We start from the raw sequence: 22190 nt of genomic DNA, 5'->3' as shown, positions 1-22190 counted from the left end.
ATTCACCATTAAATCACCTGCAACAGGACAAGTAGCTTCTCTTTCTGTTTTTCACATTGTCAGCACCATCATAGTCAGATGTTGCAGTGCTTAGGCTGTTTCTTGGACTACATTTAAAGGCAAAGATTTCAAGGTCTTTCCAGGTAGTCTTTCCTATTTCTTTTTTCTTGTTTGTTTCTGCTCTCTAAGGTGTCATTTGAAAAACATTGATATAGAAGTCATAACAGCCTGTAGGAGAAAAACTGACTTGAAGAGTCAAAGAACCTTGGTGGTCCAAGGGTTGGACTTGATGATCTCTGAGGTCCCTTCCAACCCAGCCAATTCTATGATTCTATGAACAGGCAATAAAGAAAAACAGGTCCAGATACTTGATGTCTGCTCAGATGCTGGGTCAGTTCACCTCTAACCAATTTTTTGGGAATTGCTGCATGCAGCTTTGGCTGAGGGACAAACCATTTGGATGCAGCTCTTCCATGAAGTTTGCATCAGCCTTTATTCTGACACCTCACATCTTACCTTTGAAGGATAGTGGCACTGGAGATGGGAGAGAAATGGGACAAAATACTGCTTCAGTCACAGGATTCTATTTATTCACATTAGGATCTCAGCTTTTCACTTGCTGAGACACTACTTGGGTTAACTTCTGGTATGTGGGGATAGTTCTAAAAACATAATTGTGGAGCACTTAGTTGTTCCAGGAGTTAACTTGGTTTCAGATTTGCCATCCTCCTGGGAGCAGTGAAACCCAAGAATTCCTGTGAGGTAGGCAGCAGCAGCTGGGAGCAAGCAAGGTAAAGTCAGCAATTTTCATCTTTCTTGCCTCTTTTGCTTTCTTGGTGTTCAACTCTTATCCCAGGTGCTTGCTCAGTCGAGTGTGGTTCCTGTTGGGCACCAGCCCCATTACTGGGGGTTTCTAATGCTTAGACCTAAAATAAGTAGTGAGGAAAATCATTGTGACTTTTAGTTTTATCATGCATGAATACATTTCATCAAACTTTTGTTAACCTTTGAATTTTCACTGGATTTAAATTCTGCATTATGCATCTTGCTTTTTCCATTTTCCCTCGACTTGCCTAAAGAAAACCATGAACAGCTCTCTCTTGTGAAGTAAAGAGATTATGACATTTCTGGCAGCTGCTTCACAGCAAATCGATCTGCTGATAGTGTTTTGGAAAGACTAATGATTATCTACAGTTGATTGCAGTCCACTGAGAATGAAGTAGTGTATTTCCAGCATTAGTTATGTACTAATTACATATGGTGCCTGTAAAAACAAATCAGTTTCAGGGAATTGAAATTGAATTGAATCATTCTAGGCCATTCAAATCAATTGAATCATCCTCTGCCAGGAGTCTCTTATTCTTGAAGAACACATTGGTATGTGGTACTCTATACATCTACACATCTACTATTAAGTATTACTTTAAATATGTAATTTCTTTACGTATTTTTCTTAAAACACTGATCTCTGCTTTCTTCATCTTTCTTCAGAAAACTAGTTGTAGACTTGCATGCTTCTGTTATTTCTGGCAAATCTATCAGTGCAGAATAGTCAGGTTTGCCTACTTAATCATAGAATCATAGAATTGGCTGGGTTGGAAGGGACCTCAGAGATCATCAAGTCCAATCCTTGATCCACTCCCCCCGTGGTTCCCAGCCCATGGCACTCAGTGCCACATCCAGGCTCTTTTGAAATATCTCCAGGGATGGAGAATCCACTACTTCCCTGGGCAGCCCATTCCAATGTCTGATCACCCTCTCCAGAAAGAAATTCTTTCTAATATCCAACCTAAGCCTCCCCTGGCACAACTTGAGACCCTGCCCTCTTGTCTTGCTGAGAGTTGCCTGGGAAAAGAGCCCAATCCCCCCCTGGCTCCAACCTCCTTTCAGGGAGTTGTAGAGAGTGATGAGGTCTCCCCTGAGCCTCCTCTTCTCCAGCCTCAACACCCCCAGCTCCCTCAGCCTCTCCTCATAGGATCTGTGCTCGAGTCCCTTCACCAGCCCAGTTGCCTCCTTTGGACCTGCTCCAGCACCTCAATCTCCTTCCTGAGCGGAGGGGCCCAGAACTGGACACAGGACTCAAGCTGTGGCCTCACCAGGGCTGAGCACAGGGGCAGAATCCCTTCCCTGGACCTGCTGGTGACGCTGTTTCTGATCCAGGCCAGGATGCCATTGGCCTTCTTGGCCACCTGGGCACACTGCTGGCTCCTGTTCAGCTTCCTGTCAATCCAGACTCCCAGGTCCCTTTCTGCCTGGCTGCTCTCAGCCACTCTGTGCCCAGCCTGGAGCTCCCCATGGGGTTGTTGTGGCCAATAATAAATAATAAATAATAATAAATAATCATTGCTCTCAACCTTTTGAAAGAGTTTATCATAAAGTTCAAACAAACAGTATGTGTATTTAAGATGACTTTTAGAAATTGCTATGAAAATGTTTCATTGTTTCTGTTCCTCTCCTGATTTTAAGATTTATCTGTATTTTAAAACTGTTTCTTGAGGTTTTTATTTAAATGGAAGTGTCACTGGGCTATTGCAGAGCTTAAAATATTAAACTTGTCAGCTGGACTCAATGCATTGAAACAGTTTTAAAGAAAAATATTCCACTTGAAAGGCAAAAACTCTGAAACTGTTTGCTTTTTTAAAAGCAAAACCAAAAACCAAACAAAACTCAAAAAACCACAACAGGTTCAAACATTATGTAGCAGCAGTAATTTGTCTTGAATACTGTAGTGGGGCTGAGTTGCAGTGAAGTGTGATAGGGAAATTTTAGAGGGGTTCTCAGAAATTAAAAAATCCAATGGGGATGAGGTGAGGGAGGGACACTTTGGAAGCAGGACAGGGATTCCACCTTTGCTGTAAGGATGCAGCATCAGTACTGTGTTTGGCATTACGTGTTTTTGTGTAGTGTAGAAGAATGTTCTTAAGAGGTATTTAGAATGATCCAGAAACTATTGAAGAGGAGGTCTTAATTTTGCCTGTCTCCTAATTAGCACAGAAAGCACAACTGGTTTAGGAGCTGACAACTCTGAACTTGAAAGCATCAGAGTAACTGAGTTAGTGTTTTGAATAAAGCAAGCATGGAATAATTTTAAAAAGCTTAAGCTGTGATTCAGGAGAAGATACAGTCAAAAGTTGTGTGTTTTTCTAGGTTGACCTTAGTAGGGGTGAATGTAAATACACAAATACATTTCAAGGCTGAAGTGCTGTGTTGAATTGATGTCAAAGGCATTGATGCCCAAAGCCTGTGGGTCATCTAATGGGTTGATATTAGTGGGAGAAATAATAATAATTTAAATAACATTTAAATGCAGTGAGAGATGACTGGAAGCAAAATAACCATGAAGTATGTATGAAACAAAATGCATGACTTAAGTGAAGAATAAACCTAGATAAAAAAAAAGTTAGCTATTGAAACAAAAGGGTTTATTTAAAATATTTTTCAACATCTGGAATACATTAGACTATGGTGCTGTCTGGTGCAGTGAATAGACAAGACTAGTGATAAACAATGCAATGACAGTAAAAACTAACCAAAGAGGAGTGGAGGTGGTTTGAGTCAAAATAATTAAATGTATTCAATTCTTAATCTTCTGCTTACTCTGTCAGTGAAAGGACTGGAGGTCTCTAAACTTGGAAGGAAAGATAGTATTTTGTTCTCTTTGTTTTTCAAGAGATTCCCAAGTGCTGAAATCACAGGTCTGGCTGGGATGGAATCGAGGCTTCCTTGAGTAAACAAGGATGCTTGGGGGGCACAGTGCTTATGTCACTGTGATACTCATGAACTAATCAGGGCCAACGTAGTAAATTGGGTTTTATCCTTATAAAAATGAATGAGTATTGCTCTCTATTTTAAGCAAAATGCACATGCTTACTGAGAAAAGCAGGCACCATAACATAAGGTGAAGAGAGCCAATAAAATAAAAGATTCAATTGTAAATATATAGGGGTTTTTTTTTTTAATTTGTTTTAAACAGCTTCTTGAGCATGTAGTGGTAGAAGGTATCTTGCATAAAGAATGACAGAGGAAAACACTTTGAAGCAAGTACCTAGGTTATACAGATGGATGTTGAATGCTGTGAGACTTTTAATGTGTAATTGACATAAAAATATTAAAAGTGTAATATTGAAGATCTGTGCTCTAAAAAGACAATTTTTAAATTTTTTAGGTAAGCTTCTGGGTTGTCAGAGAGATTCTACATGCACAGACTTTAAAAATAAGAGCTGAGGTTTTGAGCCACTACATTAAAACTGCAAAGGTAAGAATTTGGGTGGGGGGTGGGATTCACCACAATGAAATTTCTTATGCCTAAATTGGTCAGTTCAAGAATACACATGGATACATACTCATCTGATACTTGATTTAACTGCTTTTTGTTCTGTTTTAATTATTGGCAGCACCTGGACTATTGTTTATTGTTACTGTATGTATTTTTTGTCCTCAGAAACTGTATGAGCTGAATAATCTGCATGCTCTTATGGCAGTTGTGTCAGGCTTACAGAGTGCTCCAATCTTCAGGCTGACAAAAACGTGGGCGGTAAGTGAGCAGCAGGAGGATGGAGGTGTTTAATTTCTTCTTAGGAAAACACAACATTTTGTAGCTTGTTTTCAAGGATGCAATGATTATTACAGGTACTTTCAATCTTCTCCTACCATCTACAAAACGTTTCTACTGTTTCTTCATTCTATGGTTTCCTGTTGAATTTTTTTTTCCATTCGGGCACATAAATATTTTCCTTTGGAAAATAGTTCCCTGCAGATCCTGCTAAATGCACAGGCTTCTAATCTGAGCAGAAATTATTTTGTATTTAGTTGCTGGAAAATTCTGGATGCCAGAGTGGGTCATACTTAAATCATTTAGGGGGTTTCATACTGTTGGAATTTATTTTTGCTGTGGAGAGCAGATGTCCAGAAACTCTTGATTCAGTTTCCATAAAGAGATTTGTTGTTCCTCTGACCAATAACTAAATCTACCAATTTTTCTCAAGAGTTTTCAGAATTATTTTCAAAGTTCTGAAAACTGCATTACACAGTGTACTTGTAGGTCTGTCTTTGTACAGTTATGAAAGTGGCATTCTCTGGAAACTGTTTGACATCTGTTTTTTGACTGAAATGACTATTTTTTGTGTGCATTTGTAGCCTTGACTGGCTGTTACTGCAATGTTAAGAGATCAGTATATCTTGAGGAAGAGTTCACTTCTGGAAAGTGCCTTTTTTCTGAAGGGACTCTTTGGTGTGTTAGGTATCCTAATGAAGATCAGGCTGTGGAAAATGTAAGAAAAAAGAGCAGTTATTTCAATAGTGAATTTGCAGCATTATAGAAGGGACATTTCACTCCTGTCATGTTCACATCTTTCACTGAAAGAGAAAAGGAAATACACATAAAAATTCAGTGGTCTGACCCTTGTTCTTTTTACAGTATTTGGGTATCTTATAGGGGGAAAAATTATGACTAGGACTAGAATACATAGTCTTCTGCTGAAATGTTCAGCAGAAACAGCTTTCACCCTTCCTTAAATTCTGAATTAGTTAACCCTTTAATGTTGCTTTCCAGCAGCAGTTCAGAAAGAAGTTTTAACAATATTTTCATCTATTTTGTCAGCCTTACAAGGAGTCTAGTTGCTGTTAATTCTGTCAAAAAAAAGGGGAGTGGAGGAGGAATGGACAATGAAGGAAATACATTACTTAAATTTTCTATTGGAAGTGGACATTCCTGTAATATTAGGATTCAGTAAAATTGTTAATTGGCAGAACAATCCACACAGCCTGTATTCAAGTCCACAATGCTCTCTGTAAGAAAAAAATGGGTGAAATCCTTACTGTTTTTGCAGACCTTCAAGTATATGTGTATGTGTATATCTGCATTCATTAAGGTATTTATCACATCTTAATGGTACTCTTTTGCTCTTTGGAAGATAATAGCTCTCAGTCAAGGATAAGTTAGTACTTTAGAATTGGGGTTTTTGTGAAGCTGATTAGTAAAAAAATTCTCAGTGTTTCTGACAGAGAAATGTTAATTTAAGGCTAAGGAGAGTGAATAAATTACTGGTTTGAAATATTGCAGATGTGGACAGCCCATAAAATTGGGAATTGTGATATGTGTTAAGTAGATTAATCTTAACTTGATGCAAAAATTTTATCTGGTTAGTATATTTAAAGGATAATATACATTTAATATTCCAAATAGTTACTTTTCTTTGTAAACTCTCCAAGTACTCATCCTTGAGGAGTAAATGCTATAATTTTTAAGCAGTTGTATTTAAAAAAAAAAAACAAAACCAAACCAATAACAACAGTGGGGGGATGGAGGTAGAAACCTGTGCCTGTAAGGATAAAAGACAAATGATAATTTCTAAGCTCATCTGATTTTTTTGCATTTTTTTTCCTAGTTACTCAGTCGGAAGGATAAAGCCACCTTTGAAAAGCTGGAGTATGTTATGAGTAAAGAAGATAATTACAAAAGACTTAGAGAATATATCAGCAGCTTGAAGATGACTCCCTGTATTCCCTATTTAGGTAAGTTGAAGTATTTCCAGTGGGAAACCCTAATGACAAATGTACTTCTCCAGTGACTACACAAACCAAGCACCATCTTTTAAAGATTCATGAAACTCAATACTTCAGGAAAACTTCAATAAAGAAACTATAACCACTAGCTGATTCTGGAGACTGCATATGGCAATAAATAACTTCACTACCTTAATAAAGAAAATACCTATTAAACCTCACAAACATTTCAGATTTTACATACAGTATTATTTCCCTAGGAAATTGTTTTCCCACATGTTGCATAGAGACACTGATTGACTTGTGGAGAAGTACTTAGATTGTTATGCCTGCTAGCACTCAGAGCTTAATACTTGACTGGTTTTATAATTATGGCTTTTAATTTATAAGCTGTAAATCACCAGTGTCTGAGATAAATAAATTTAGATCTTGGGGTCTGGAGCATGCTAAAATCTGGAGATACTGCTGCATTTAATTATACCAAGGTGAAAAGAGAAACTGGGTTCTTAGAACTGGCTCAGCTTTATGGAATAGTCAGAAGTAAATTATATTCCTGTGTATCTGAAAACTAGATAAATGTGTTTAATGTGTATTGGTTTTGTTGCCAGGCAAATCTAGTGTTACTTAATGTCTTAGTTTATTTTTTTAAAGTGATCAGTGTGGGGTTTTTAATGTGGATTTTCTTTGATATCATAAGACATCCGTACTAACATAAAATCAAGGAAATTTTGACCCAGTTTTTTCCTTTTCCAGAAAAAATATTATTGTAGATGCATGTTTCTTTAAATTCAAGATGACTTCCTGTGGTCACTTAGGCTTCTTAAACTGTAATCTCTTTCTTCCTGAAGTTTGATACTTCCTTTACTCAGCTGGGTTAATAACTTTTCCAAGCTTAATAACTTGGCAGTCGTCTATATGCTGTGATCTCTGCATCTGTCACAATATTATTTGATTGTTTCATAGCTTAATAGGAGTGACAATGCCATCATTGATGTAAGAGTGATGCCTCTAAAATGCATGTAGTTATGTTTTTCAAAATTGGTTGACTTTTACAACCTTTATACCTAAATAGACAAAATATTTTGCTGTGGTGAACCAATAATAATTTTAATGACAAGTATTCCTATAGTGTTCCTCTGCCTAATTTTTCTCTTCCCTGTTACATTCCCTCCAAAATCATCCATCAGTTCCCACATGATCTTAACAGGATTTGTTAATTTCCTGTATTTTCAAATATGATAATTGTGGTTAAGATGGAAGAACCAGCATAAACTTGTTGTATCTGTAGTGTGGATGTGGAAATGGCTGTCACAGTTTGATATTTGTTGACCTAGCTATTAAAACTAGGTCTGATTTAACAGGGGCAACAAAGCAGCCAAATGTAATGTGATCAATCATAATTTTCTAGGTTACCCACTCTGTGTGCATACAGCATGTCAGTAACCACTCTGTGTTTCTGACGTGCACTTTCTAGCTTCCCAGATGCCATTTACCAATATGCCATGATTTGAAACAGGAAGCCAGGCTCAAGTTGTTTTCTTGCTGATTATAAAAGTCCCAGACCAACCTGCTCTCAGACATTTTGAAATCTCATGGCACTCAGACCCTTGCCATTGTAGTCCTCTGCGTAGGTTCTTCTTTGTAGTCTTCTCTCATGTGGAACAGAAATTTAGTTGCTTTTTTGATTTACCTTTTTAAGCTTACCAGCTATAGGTTATAATTCCTGAAAGGATTTTTTCTGCTCTTCTTTCTGGTATGAAATTGTATACAAAAATAGTGCTGCTCCTGGTTTATATTATGTGGAAAATCCCTAAAAATTTTCTTTTTTGAAATTATGATCTTGGAGGGTACGTTTCTAAGGTCCATTTCTTCTCATGGAAAAAGGTGCTAGGTAGGGCTCTCTTCACTTCTGATGCAGAGATCCTGCAGTTGCTGTGTGCCCCTAAAATGTTCTTTAGGAGAGTGCAGAGAATCAAGCCTGCCTCACAGAAATATCTACTGGTGCAGATTCCTCTGGTGAAATACTTGCAGTGTCATGAAGGACCCTGTTTGGAAAGTCATAGGGAAAGTGAGTATAGAAAGAAATTCCAGCTGTGGTTTCAAGGCTGAATGTTTTACCCTTTGAGGTTATTTTGTTTACCCTTATGCAACCAAGTGTTGAATGTGGGCAAGAAGTTTTTTTTCATGGCTGTTTTAGCATTATAAGATAAAGCATAAATGCTTTTTTTGTATAATCTTTCAATGGGACTGCAGCCAGAGAAGTACAGAGTGTTTTCTTATTACCACATCTTACTCACTGTGGACAAGATAGACCTGACCTATAAAAATGCAGAAAAAAATGAAAATATTTCAGTTCCTTGCAGCAGTGTGATACGATTTCAGAGTTCTAGAAATCCAAGTGGGAGCAGCACATCATCAGTGTGGACTCTGTAACTTACCTGTGAGTGCTAAGAGCTGTGCAACACAAGAAAAATGTTCATTATTTCCTCATTACGTGATGTGGGATCACTTGCATCACCTGGCCAACTAAAGTAGCTAAAACCAATGGGAGCTGTATATGTGATGTGACAATAAAAACCCATTCCCAAAGGGAGTCTTATCCTGGAGTTCTGATTAATTTGAGATTGCATAATGAAACAATTGAGCCATATATTGAGAAGTAAGAGTTTTATTCAACTAAGCAGTGCTAGCTTGTGAAATATTTCTTACAGCTGTCTTTCAGGAATTACATCCAGAAACAGGAAAGCTGAAAACTGGTTATTGAACAGGTTATTATTATTCATCATTCATTTGATGAATATTCAGCTTCTACAGTGATAATGCTTGCAGTAGACTTTGGAAATACATATGAGAATAGAGTTTCAGGTTTAGTACTGGTTAAACTTCTTCAAGGTCTGATTGGCTAAATTTGGAATCGTAGTATAGGAATGGTGAGAGATGGATCCTTCACATACAGACTGCATCTGATTGTTCAGTGCAAGAAGCTTGAGAGATGCTACAGCATCTTTTAAAAAGCTTTTTTAAAAAAAAGGTGAGAGAAAAAAAAATTGAACTTTTAAGGATAAATACCCTGCTTAAGAAATTCAGCCCATAAGCTAAAAACTGGTGGAGTTACAAGCATTTGAAAATAGTGATTTATTCCATGCAACGTTGTTATTAGATGAAACTCCTATGTAATCCTTGTAATCTTAAATTGACATCTTATTCTTTCCTTTTGGAGCACAGTGTTTGTAAAGTCTTGAGTTTTCTGGGTAGATTTTATAAAAAAGAAATTAATGTCATACTGCAACTGTAAATTGGGCGAGACTCACTTTCTAGATGTCTAATATGGCAGATTTAATTTGAAGGCTGAGTGTATTGTAATTTTCCTAAGGGCTTTCTGCAAATCACACCTTTCACTGACTGCACTGAATAAACAGACACTGGGTTTGTAGCAGGCAAAAGATTCTTCTGGTAAAATAAGATGTCTTTCAGGGAGAGGATATCTGTTGGTTTAACAAACCAGAGGTATTGGAAGTGTTCACTAACAGTGTTTTGGAGGGCATTTTCAGCTTCTAAACTTACCTGAACTGCTCTTCTATCCAACTACCATGAAAAAAATGGATAAACTGTGCACAATCTGAATTTTAAGCATTTGCAATTAAAAAGAATTTCAGAGAACACTCAATGAGGTCTGCATTATAATTGGAACAAATATTCCTTTTATAAAGAAAAATTTCAGAATTATGCTCTGAAACATTTGTGTCAGTTAAAATTCTTGGAATTTGGGAATGGAGTATGCTGGGACTGATTCCTCAACCAATCTAATTAAAAATTGTTGAAACTTGTTGGCTTTCATCTCCAGCCCTTGCATTCATATGTTATAAATGAAGCTTTATCTACTCCACAGAATGCATTGTGAAAGCAGAATGCTATTTTCTGTCCTCTGAATTACAAATCAAGATTTGCTAGAGCAGTTGGTATCTACAAATTTAACATAATAGATTATTCTTTGAGCTGTTAGGCTTTCTTAACATTTAATAGGGGTAAAGGTCCTTAAAATCCCAAAGGAATATATGAGGTGTGAAACAAATACTCATTGGTTAACAGTTCAGGACAGCATATTTAACTTTTGTATAATATCAAATTATATTAGTTAAGCTCTGTGGCTAAGTACAATCATATACACAATTTTATATACTAGGAAGAAGGCTTCAGTTTCAGAGACTCTGCTACTGACAGCCAAAATTTAATTGTTTCCAGTTTTGAGAGTATCTAGTTCTGATGCAGTATGTTGTATGGCTTTTGTTGAAGGTTGGAAAAGTATTTTTAATTAGTTTATTAATTTACTTATTAATTCCAGTGGCAATCTGATGTCTGGAAGGTAAAACAATTAATAAAGACAATATAAGAAGTTTTAGGGGAAGGGAAATATGTTAGGCATAAGAGCAGTAAGTTTGGGTTGGCAGAGAGAATACACTCAGACCTGACTTCTAATCTTTGTTTTACTGTGTCAGCAGGAAGCTGTGCTGGAGGAAATCCTCTAATATTAAGAGACCTGGTCCTTCTCTAAGTTAGTTTATATGAACATTTGTCAGTCCCTATTGGAGCAGGGGATTGGTGTACAAGTGTCAAGTTTATTTTTTATATCAGGACTTCTGCTCTGCTGTTGAAGCTCAAAGAATCAAGAAATATTTCTGTTTAATTACAATGCTTGAATACTGAGGCTGGAAGTTAAAGGTACCAAGCAATTTCATTGTCCTTAAGTTGAGCAATAATTTCATACAGTTATTTTTCTTTTCTTATGTTGGGGGCACTTTGCCTAAGTGTTTTACAGAGGTAGGATATGCAGATTATGAGGAATTCTCTACACCACTAAGAAATTGTATATTTTATGTTAAATTCACCACTTCATCTTAAAATGATTGTTGTTGTAAAGATCTGTCTGATGGCAAAGCTAGAATGCCTTCACTTTTTTTTTTCTGTAGCTTCCTGGAGTAAATGTTAAAGAGTAATGTAAAGTCAGATTTTAACTGAAAGGAATAACCAACATTTTAAAGTAAAACATTAAATTATGAATCAGTTTTCACGTTAAAGACAGACAGTGTCATTTCACATATTTACACTGATGGATTGAGCTAACCTGAAAAAGCATAAGCTTTTTAAATGAAAAAGCTTATGTCTTGTCATATATCTGGATTTTTTTTACCAATGTTATGCGTAATGTATGTTGGACTTGAACAAAGATAAATATGCATTGCAAGCACAAACATCTGCTTTTGTGAATGTGTGTTTAAAAAAACACCTTCTGTCACAGTAGAAAAGGTTTCTAAAAAAAGGAAGGAGGAACACAACAGGGGGAAAAAAAAAAAAAGACAGGAATACTGTAGACCTGCTTTTTGCAGGAGCAGATTGTGCAAAATACTGATTAAAAAGTAATATTTTATTTTTCTGGAACTCAAGCACTGAGAAGTTTACATGTGATCACTTGAGCACTGTGGGGTTCTCCTCCTCAGTCTATAGGTCTGATCATCATTTGAACTGTTTTCAAGGAGTAGGAACCTCCTCGGTACTCAGCCCAGAATATTCCATCCTGGTACTTGCTCCTGTAGTGGCCTCCTCTGTACCACACTCCGTTAAGGTTGGAGTGGGCACAGGCGTTGTACCACCAACCTCCTTTGTGAAAATGAGCACAGTTTCCTGGGGAAGAGAAATAGGTGAAGTTAAGACATGAAGATGAGAAAAGAAGATTAGACAACACCTTTGTATTTTGGCTCACTCTAAGAAGGAATTTCAGAGTGCTTTCACACCCTCTCATAGTCGTATTAATTGCTGCTGCTGCTGAAATTCAGTTGTAAGGTTGACCACTGCCTGGAGGGGGGGTGATTAACATGTTATTTTGTGTGACAACTGAAAAACAAGGAGCTCAGCTCTTACACTGTCAGCAGTGTTTGTCTGTGAGCTAACATTCAAGGAACTCAGATTATGTATTGTTTAGAAATACTCGAGTGGAAGCAATGTGAGTTGATACAGTCCCAGGCAGTGCTCAGGGCAACAGTTCCACAAGGAATTGCTTGTGACCTGGTTATTTACTGTTACAGGCTCATTTAAGAGTTTGCAAGATTTGTCCAGCTTTATAGTTATTTGTCCAGTTTTATGGTTATTGGCAGCTAAGAAAAAGTAGTTGAAGTATTATATGCTAGGGCTGTGAGGGAAAAGCTGGAGGAAAAGCAGAAAAATTAACAAAACCTGTCCTTAAATGAGAACAAAACAAAGTGACCCTCCTTGTTTCTTAAGTTTTGGTATGTAGCTAAGCTGGTGTGCAATTGCAAATTCACGATGATCAGAGGATTTTATATTCATGGTGATTATTATGTGGCCACTGCACTTGTCTGAAAGCTCACCTGGATGAGTATTCCTACTGCAAAAAATCACATGGAAGTGGTAAGGAACAGGGCAAATTACAAAGCTTGCTAAAGTGAGCCTCCAGTGAGAGTGATAGAATTGTTAAGGACCTGTCAGTGTCAGGTTAATGGTGTGACTCAATGATCTGGAAAGTCTTTTCCAACCAAAGTAATTGTGTGATTCTGTGCATTTCAATTTGAGTGGTGCAGGGGCTTGAAGGGTGCTGGCTGACACCGGTTCTTTGACTCTGTCCTTCATTAGAGTTGTTTTATCAGAATGTAATGCTTTTTTTTTTAAAAAGGGGCTATCACTAATGGAACCTACTCTATTCACTTTCCATACATGTTAGTTTCCTTACCTGAATACATATCCCTGTCTCTGTCCAGTGTTGTGAACTGCTTTCCATTGTGCCATATCATGGAATCGCCCGCGTTTCCTTGATACGTCCCCAAGCGCAATCGGTAGAATTCACTCTCAGGCTCCAGGCGAAAGCTGCTATACTCTGCATAGACCTTCTTGTTGCTCCAGTCCTCTAACTCAATCAATAGTCTGTAATTATCCTGATTGCTAAGCATGTAAATATTTTCTAGGCCCAGCCAGTACTCTCCATCAATGTTTCCAAATCCTTTCTGTAAAAAAAAGAGGATCAGAAGCAGATGTTAGCTTAGATTTTCTTGTTTGTCCAACACGTCTTAGAAGGTCTATTATAAACCAGTGGGACTTGGATACTGGAAAGCCTTTAAGCTTCTGAATGACTGCACAACCTATGGATTTACATGCTGCAACTTTGCTGCACTTGGCCATTAAATTGGACTGCTACCTACATGAAGTAGTACCAGAATTGGTAAAGGTGGCAAAACTTTCCTTTTTTTCCAGCATTCCTCCTCTTTTTAAGTTAAAGGGAGAAAGAAAAGGGAAACAATATGTTCCTTAGCAAGGGTAAGGAAATCAGTAAGAATGCACGAATAATGAAAATAAAGGGCATGTATTTCCAGGTTAGAAATAGTGTTTATGGATCAATAGTCTTGGCTTTCAAGGTGAATTACTTTTAAATGAAACTGGTGTTGGTTTTGACTGTAAATTGAATCATGTAAATAATCCATACTCTTGACTAGATTTGTTAGAAATGAAATAAGACATCCTTCTTCCACCACAGTAGCTGTGAAGTGCTATTTCATGTCTGCTGTCTCCTGTCTTTGGTTAAATCAGGGTTGTTAATACTTGGTGTTGTAGCTGCAGTAGGTACATCACCCCAAGCAGCAATCTATTAAATACACTTCCTGCTTTCTGCACTGTTTCCCATGCTGCTTATTATGCAGTACCTACAGCTGATGGCCTGCTTTGAGTCTGGGCAAGTCTGTCTCCAGCAGATTAACACTGTAGGCCCCTAATTCAAGTTGCTGTTTCAGAAATTACTTAAGTTGATCATGTTGATGCCAAAAATGGTAGTGATGCTTTTCTCCTGGCTTATAGCCACATTTGCAATACTTCCCTTGCATCAGCTTTTTAGCTGGACAGCCACACAATGTCCAGAAAAGAAGTAGAAATGTGGGCATAGGAGACATCTCTGTCAGTGGTGCAGCCTTTAGTTTAAAGCCTGTATGTGTAAAGTCATCACATGATTTTTATTAAAAAAAAAAACAAACCAAAACAACAAAATCAGTTGGCAAATTTCCTGTGAGCATGGAATTACTCTGAAGCAGCAAGCATTTGTCATGCTATGTATTATGTCTGCTAGTGAATAATATCATCATGACACACAAGAATGTGTTTCTCTTCACCAGCCCTTTATCTACAAATTGCCAACTTAAAGGTAGAAAATATTTCTTCAATACATTATTAAGAATGTTTTTAAGCTGATCCTGCAGATTTGAATATACTTAATAATTCTACTGTCTGAGATTGCTTATTCCATTGCTAACACAACCTATTTCAGACAAATCAGTTCCTACAAAGTAATGCAGCAAGTGAAATAGAACATTCCCACTCCAATACATTTGCTTCTGAGGGTTGACCACTCTTTTTAATTATCTTTGTAAAACTAATTTCACTGTCTAACTTCAGCAATCTGTTTCTAGCTCATCTGTTTATCACTCAGCACAGTGAAGAACTGCACTGGAAATATTCACACCATCTTGATTGCAAGCACGACCTCAACAATGAAATTATTTTCTGCATTGCAGAATTTACCTTGTAACTGTCCCAGTTCCTGAAGAAGTTGACAGATCCATCTGTCCTCTTCTGAATTACTGCCCATCCTCCAGGGTCCAGGCTGTTCTCACACCAGAGCTGCATCGGCTCGTTACTGTTTTCAGGTTTGATCATGTAAATCCCGCTGTTGGAATGCCCAGCTTCCTTGGCTTGTTGGCAGTCTTTGAATGGACCTTTTTGAAAAGAAATACTGTAAGCATTTCAAGTTTGGCTTTGCACTGCATATTTTTCAAGAATATTTTGTCAGGGTCATGGAAAGTCGGTAATTCAATTAAGGTAAAACTACCATGGAAAACAGTGTAAAAAGCTACTGTCTTAGATTAATTGTTAATGTAAATAAATAAACATGTTAATATTCTCTCATGTATTTTAAACAAAAGCTTCATTTTGCTAAACCTATAGAGTTTGGCTACCAACACCCAATTTTTACTGACCTCTCTGTGTCTAAGATTTATACTTGGACTTTTGCTATTTAAGAAATCCATTATGATTTTCATGAACCATTTTCCCCTGTACCACTTTTACAAAAGGTAGATTTACTTCATTGTCCTGGTGTGCACAGTGGAAACTTGGGAAGTTTAAAACAAAGCAAACCCAAGAAACACTCAGCACATGCACACTCTCACACCTAATACGGAAATAGTTTGAGAGCTGCTGTAAGACATACTTACTATTAAAGTCTACAGATGTGGAATTTAGTGTAATATTCTTATACTGCATCATTTTATTTTTTTTTTGCTTTTATGTACTTACCCAGTTCTGGGATCAGCCTGTCAACTGTGTATGCATGTTTAAGTTTCATTAATCATCCTTTTGTGATACATGTAGCTGGTAACTGATACAGAAAATATGCAGACAGTAGAAAAGGACTTTTTAGCAGCTAGAAGGACAATTTCATGGCTGTGATGCTACAAAGATGCTGTTGATGGTGCTGCTTGAAAGCTCTGTTGTAGACCATGTGAACAGTGGTTTTACAAATGGTATTTCTAGAGGACAATCTGATTATTCTGTAGGAGACATAGAGCTTATGTATCAGTAAGAGCTTTGCCTATTAATTAAGAGCTTTGCCTATTTTGTCTTTCTATTTTTAGTAATATTATTTTATACTATTTAGAGGATTATTTATGTTGATGTATCATTATTTCAGTTGATTTAGAAGTAGACAGGTTAAATACTCAAGAAAAGCTGGATGCGTTCTGATGGAGAGTTAGTGGTAGATACCTTAAATGTATTTGCAAACTCATTTTCAGTAAATTAATTAATTACCTTCAGGTCTCCTTATTTCAGAAGGCTCATTTTATCAAATCTGCTTGGAAGTTCAAAGAAAGCACACCAGTCACAGAAGAAGCTGATGTGCAGAGAAGCACAGAAGGTTCTTTTTTAATGCAAAAGTAGAGGCTGAGTGGAAGTGTGACCAGATTGAAGTTGTGTAACTAAAGGAAGTTGAAAATCACTTTTTGTTTGTTTGTGTTTTTATATATATAATTTTTGGGGTGTTTTGTTTTTTGTTTCATTTTGGTGATTCTAAAGTACTTGTTGACATTTGGGTAAGTGTGTAATTAGCAAGAAATCCATATGGCATTTCACATTGGAGTGCCAAAAGCCTGTATGTCTAATGAAGGTGGCTACTTGGGAGCTTCCTGGCTGTGACAGGGCTCCCAAGAATACTGCAGACATTAAATGATAGTTGTAAGTACTGCTGCATTCTCTACTGTCACTGTTGGATGCTTTTGTTGTCTTTGCAGTGCATGCAACAATAGCTTAGGAAAGAAATTTAGTATATGAGTGCTTTTTCTTTTGTTCACAATTCAAATTTCCACGTAGATGGTGCAGGTGGTTCAGGTAATTGTGCCTGGGCTGAACTGAGTCTCATTCCCTCTCCTTCAACTATCTAAATTTGGGCTCTGTATATTTGAACAGGGAGGTTGGTTTAGCAGTATAATGGTAAAACAATCTATCAGAAGAAGTGTAAACAGACAAGCTTTTTTTTCCTGTTAATTGAATATTAAGAATAACTCAGATCTGCTGTGTGCTGTTTTGTATGGTTTCTACTGGAGGATGAACAGAGAACACATTATCTTTGAGAGACCCAAGCAGATTTTTGGGGTGATTTTGTGTAGTTTTAAAGACAGACAGGAGTTGTACTGGTCTGCTTATATACTACCCTTCTATTACTTCTAAAATTCAGCAGTCATTAAGGTCACAGGACGTAACTTACCTGCTCTCTGATGTTCAGAGATGTTCTCTCTGTGCTTATATTAAGTTCATGTTATAACAGAGGTAACACTTTAGCTCTTAGTGTAAGGAAATCCAACAACTCCTACAGCTTTTGGTGCATAGCCTTAAATCTTTTTTGAGAACTAAGTTCTTCGCTGTATTAATTATTTGAAGTTCACAGTATAAAACCTGATTCTTTTCTTGTTTAGTGGAAATGCTAAGATTTTTGAAATGGTGTAAGATTCTCCATAGTGCTGGTGTTAGGGGAGGCTCTGGCTAGTGAAAAAACAAATCTTTGTATTTAAGATCCTTTTGTCTGTGCAAGGCCTCTTAAGTATCTCATGCATATCCAGTCTTTTTTAAGTTTTAACACTAATTTGCTGACACAATTAGGTAAGTTAGAAATACTCTGAGAAGATGATATCTTAACATTTCAGTTCTAAAACTATTTTAAATATGTGATTTAGTACAGATCACATTCAATTGTAAAATAGATGTAGTAGGGAAGGAAAGTGATTAAATATAAGATTGGCATTGTAGTAAGATGAAGGCCAAATCCTATTTTAAGGTGCTAAATATTATCTTCAGGGCATGATATAGAAGCTGTGTTTGTGTTAGCTTCATATTGATAATTTTTTGGACAATAAGAAGTTACATTGTTGGCTGAGAAGTATTAGCACTGGAGTGAGGTATGGATGTTTATGTGTAATTTTCAAGAACTTTTTGCACCTGAAGCTGCTTTTTTTGCTAAATACTAGCAGCAGAATTTGGGGATACTGGTAATTATTCAAAGGACTGAAATAACTATGAGAATTGTAATTCACAGGACTATTATTTAGAGAAAATTTAATGCAAATACTCTTCAGAAAACACAAACTCATCTTTCTATTCCCCATATATTTCTATTTGACACTCCACCCACAATATTAAGATGCACATTGACCCTTCTCTTAAGTGCTGTGTTCAAATCCTCTTGCTTGTCCAATTCTTTATTCTGTCATAACCATGTCTTTGGCCTACTTTTAAATAGGACTGTTTGGTTTTTATTGGTCTGTTTTGACATACTCTGTTATTAATAGTCATCATCTTTTATCTGTAAAGTTCATTTTTCTATGATATGGTCAGTTTTGGTTCTAGGGACCATTAAATATGCTTCTCTGAACTTAAAAAATCAGGGACAGTTTGGCATTGTGTTGTACTTATATATTTGTTTTAAATGATTGACACTCTACCAGCTGTAGCAATTCTCAACCCTCATTTAAGCCCTTAAACGTCAAGAATCTAATATTAAATACAAGAAGTTGAATAATGGTAAAATAAATTTCCTAGGATTTCTTTGTGTTCCATTGGAAAAATGGATCTAACCTTCAAACTTTTAGGGGTAAATAGGGTAGTGAAAACCATGGTATATGTTTTAGAGGAAAATATTGTGCTGTTGCTTCATTTTGTATGTGCAGCAGGTGTAGATTTAGGGAGATAAATATCCTTTTATAACAAAAGCTTGAAGCATGGGTTTTCTGGGAAGCAGGAAGTTGCCATTTGAGTTATACTTTTGCAGTCTTGACCAGACATTAACGTAATGCTTTTATATTGGCTGTTTCCTTTGTGTTATGAGGTGTGATTTAAATTCTCGTGACATCTGGCATTTTATCTTGGGCTCGTGCCTGAAGTTTCTGCAGACCCTGAATAAAAATAGTTGCTCTTTACATGAGCAGCAATTTGTCTGTAATACTGAGGAATAGTCACAAATAAATGTTGGTCTTTCACTTAGGAACCACATTGAACTTCCAGCTGTTACTAAAGCAATTTGAAAGTTTAAAAAAAGAAAAAAGCAACCTAGAATCCAAAAAAAAAAACAAAAAACCCTAACCCAAACCAACTAAACCAAATCCTTTTGCTGTGCAGAGTGACAAACACCAAGTGCAAGTGCTTGTACTGATGTCTGCAAACCCTTGTTTTTCTGAACCTTTTTTTTTTTTTAATTGCATTTCTGTCAAAATTTCAATAGGGTAAGAATCATGATGGAATACTAGGCAGCTAGAAGTAGTTAATTTTCTTGGCACTAGTTTTGTTTCTACTGATAAATGAAACTTAATGACATGAAGAATGTAACACATGAAGATGTGATAGTCTTCTGAATGTGTTTTCATAATATTTAAGGTATTACTTGAACTTGCCATCCCCTACTGACATCAGATTTTGGGGAATGTAGTTTCTCATTCTACATTTCCAAAGTTGAGTCCATGTAATTGCTTCCAGCCTTGAGTCAGTTATCTTTCAGACTTACCTTACTGATTAGAATATTTCAACCAGACACTTAGTGACTTATTAAACAACTCTGGATATAGAGGTTCATCTTAAATCAGCTCAGGATAGGAACAATTAAATTCTTCTGGCAGATGAATATGTGTAAGTATAAAGGACAACTACTTAATTCCTTTATACTGGTTAAATTAGCTTCTCATATTCACCCTTACTGGTGATTAGTACTATTGTAGCATGTAGCTGTTAGGCATCTTCATAGAAGCAGAGCTAAATGATAGAAAGTATATGCTAACAGCAAATTTTCATTCCCATAACTCAAAACCCAGCTGGAGGCAGAAACCCATGTATTTGGTGACTCAAAGGCATAAATTCTTCAGATTGCATTTCTGAGTATCAGCTACTTCAACAAATTCATCTTAAAAATTCAATGAGAAAACTAAAAACTTCTCTGGGGCTGGGGGTGAGGAGAGTCAGAATTAGGAGCAAAGGGCTGTACTAGATTCTTTAAATTCTTTGTTCTTTGTCTATAGCCTCTGAAACAGAAATCTCTGGTTAGATAAATAGTGATAGGTAACTCACCCTCATTAATTAAAGCCAGTGGTGGTACTCTGAAAGGACTCTTTGTAGGAGAAGTAGCTGGATCAGGTGGTGGCCTTACATCTCTGTCTCTGGGGTAACCCGGGTCTCTCTGTATCTCATTACCCCCCAGAAGGATGGGTGTGTATGGCTGGCTGTTGGGAATGTGCTGGGGCACAACTTGGACAAGAGGTGGAGACCCATGGGTGTCCTGTCGTGAGAAGATCCTCAAGCACTGCTCTTCCAGCAGTGAGATAGTCACAGACTGATTATTTACAAGGTCAGTGAGGGCTGCATATTTTGCTTCCAGCTCCTTGTATTTTGTTGCCATCTTCAGCATTTCTGTTGTAACATTGAGGACCTTGTTTTCCAGTTGGGAAAGCTCAAGGGAATTATCACGCTTCCGAATGATCTCATGCAAGAGCTGCATATAGAGTTGGGTGACCCGAGAGTTCATGTTCCGACTTTCTTTCCTCAATAATTTTACTTCATTCACAATGTTTCCATCCACATCCACTACCAACTGCAAAATATCAATCTCCCTCTTTTGCTTGGACAGGACATCCTTCAGGTTCTCTATGTCCATTCTTGTGACTTCGTCTTTTCTGTTCCCAGTACTTGGGCCATTGGTATTCACACAAATTGGCCCTGTGATTTTTTGTTCTGGGACCAAGAATGTGTAGCTGCATTTCTTCCCATCTTCCCCACTGTCTGCAGAACGAGGGTACCTCCTCTGGGATGTTCTGTTAGGTGTAGATTGTTCTGTACAGCGCCCGATAGACAACAGCAGGAACAACAGTACACCCAAAGTCCATTTAAATATCTTCATGTTGCAGCAAGTAAGATGAAGGGACTATTGAACAGAGAAAATATAAAATAATTGAATTAAAGCCATAACTAAGGCTTCTGTACAGCTTAAACTGCCTAACCTTATGGGTTTTCCATGTCTAGGTAGAGACAAGTCATTGGAATCTCTTACTTGGAATTGGATTCCATTAGATCAGCTTTGAAGAATAGCTTTCTATTTTCAGTAGCAAACCCTAAAATTTAGGTTTTGGGTTTAGTAAAGAAGTTGTTGCAACAAACTGTCAGAAACAGTGTTCTGCTTAGATTATGTGTTACACTTTCATTATAAATTTGACTGCTTAGATGTGTACTTACTGCAATTAAATTTGCAAGGTTATAGAACATACAGAGAGCTTGGAAGTTTGGAAATTGGGAATTTTGGAATTTTCCATCTGTCTTTTAGCTTTACATATGTATAATTCATTAAATACTGTATAAATATATACAAACATGCATTTTTCAAATGTATATAAACACAGATACAGTAGACTTGAAAAATACAGACATATCTAACACTATTTTTTGACATCAGTGTTAAAATACTAGCATAATGTAGTGAAGTGTTTCATTCAGTTTTTAACACCTTCATGGAAAGAATTTTAAATGCAGTGATAAAGGTCCAAGAATGTTTTTGGGGATAGTTTTTCTTCTACTTTATTTTAAAATACTTTAGATGATAAAGGTAGCACTAAAATCAAAGGGAAAAACCCTGTTCATTTTGATGTTTTATTTGCTTTGTCAAGAAGATCAGTTTCCCCCCTTTCAGCTGCTCATCTGGCTTTCCCTTCCAGACTGCTATGAGGGGTTGTTGTACAGTGGACGTTGTATGGTTAAGAAGATAAATAAAGTAAAACCAGAGAAGATGAATAATCTTCATGCTGTTCCTGCCAAGATCAAGTTGAAGTGCTCTGGGCAGTCCTGAACCAGTCACCCTAAAGGAGAAGCAGACCAGAGCTGCTCACTTTATATTCTCATTTTAAAAAGATATGAGTTGCTTCTCCCTGTTCTGTTCCAGGATTTAATACTATTGCTGAAAATCATGTCTGCTCAGTCCCCAGAGTATGTAATTTTTTGGTGTCACTGAGAGCACTGGTTGCAAATATCCAACTGTGCTGTACATGCAGTCAGGAATTATATCCATGAATCTTGATAAATGTTCCACTCCTGCTAAAAAAAAAACCTGGCAG

At 36.9% G+C, this 22190-nt stretch overlaps 2 protein-coding genes across 6 annotated transcripts in view; one reads left to right on the top strand and one right to left on the bottom strand.

Moving 5' to 3' along the window:
- Positions 1-22190, top strand: part of RALGPS2 (Ral GEF with PH domain and SH3 binding motif 2) — an 87439-nt gene that overhangs the window by 32461 nt on the left and 32788 nt on the right. For all 5 annotated transcript variants that reach the window (XM_030455085.1, XM_030455087.1, XM_030455088.1 and 2 more), the window contains exons 6-8: positions 4166-4255; positions 4442-4534; positions 6387-6513. In XM_030455085.1, coding sequence (XP_030310945.1) covers positions 4166-4255; positions 4442-4534; positions 6387-6513 — 310 coding nt within the window. The remainder of the gene's footprint in view (positions 1-4165; positions 4256-4441; positions 4535-6386; positions 6514-22190) is intronic.
- On the bottom strand, positions 9208-20992 carry ANGPTL1 (angiopoietin like 1). Its single transcript, XM_008494808.2, has 4 exons — positions 20161-20992; positions 15079-15272; positions 13247-13517; positions 9208-12183 (listed from the first exon to the last, which is right to left on the bottom strand). The coding sequence occupies exons 1-4, from the start codon at positions 20984-20986 to the stop codon at positions 11996-11998; spliced, it is 1479 nt and encodes a 492-aa protein (XP_008493030.1). The 5' UTR covers positions 20987-20992; the 3' UTR covers positions 9208-11995.

This window comes from Calypte anna, chromosome 8, assembly GCF_003957555.1.
Source record: "Calypte anna isolate BGI_N300 chromosome 8, bCalAnn1_v1.p, whole genome shotgun sequence".
NCBI lineage: Eukaryota > Metazoa > Chordata > Aves > Apodiformes > Trochilidae > Calypte > Calypte anna.
This window is presented reverse-complemented; position numbering and strand designations above follow the sequence as displayed.

What these genes read in the sequence shown, in the direction of transcription:
- ANGPTL1 (XM_008494808.2), bottom strand. Translation starts at nt 20,986, where the DNA reads ATGAAGATATTTAAATGGACTTTGGGTGTACTGTTGTTCCTGCTGTTG. An exon ending in ACTGGCTTTAATTAATGAGG is followed by an intron (nt 15,273 to 20,160) that starts GTGAGTTACCTA and finishes CTTTTCAAAAAG; the next exon opens with GTCCATTCAAAGACTGCCAA. An exon ending in AGACAGGGATATGTATTCAG is followed by an intron (nt 12,184 to 13,246) that starts GTAAGGAAACTA and finishes TCTCTTCCCCAG; the next exon opens with GAAACTGTGCTCATTTTCAC.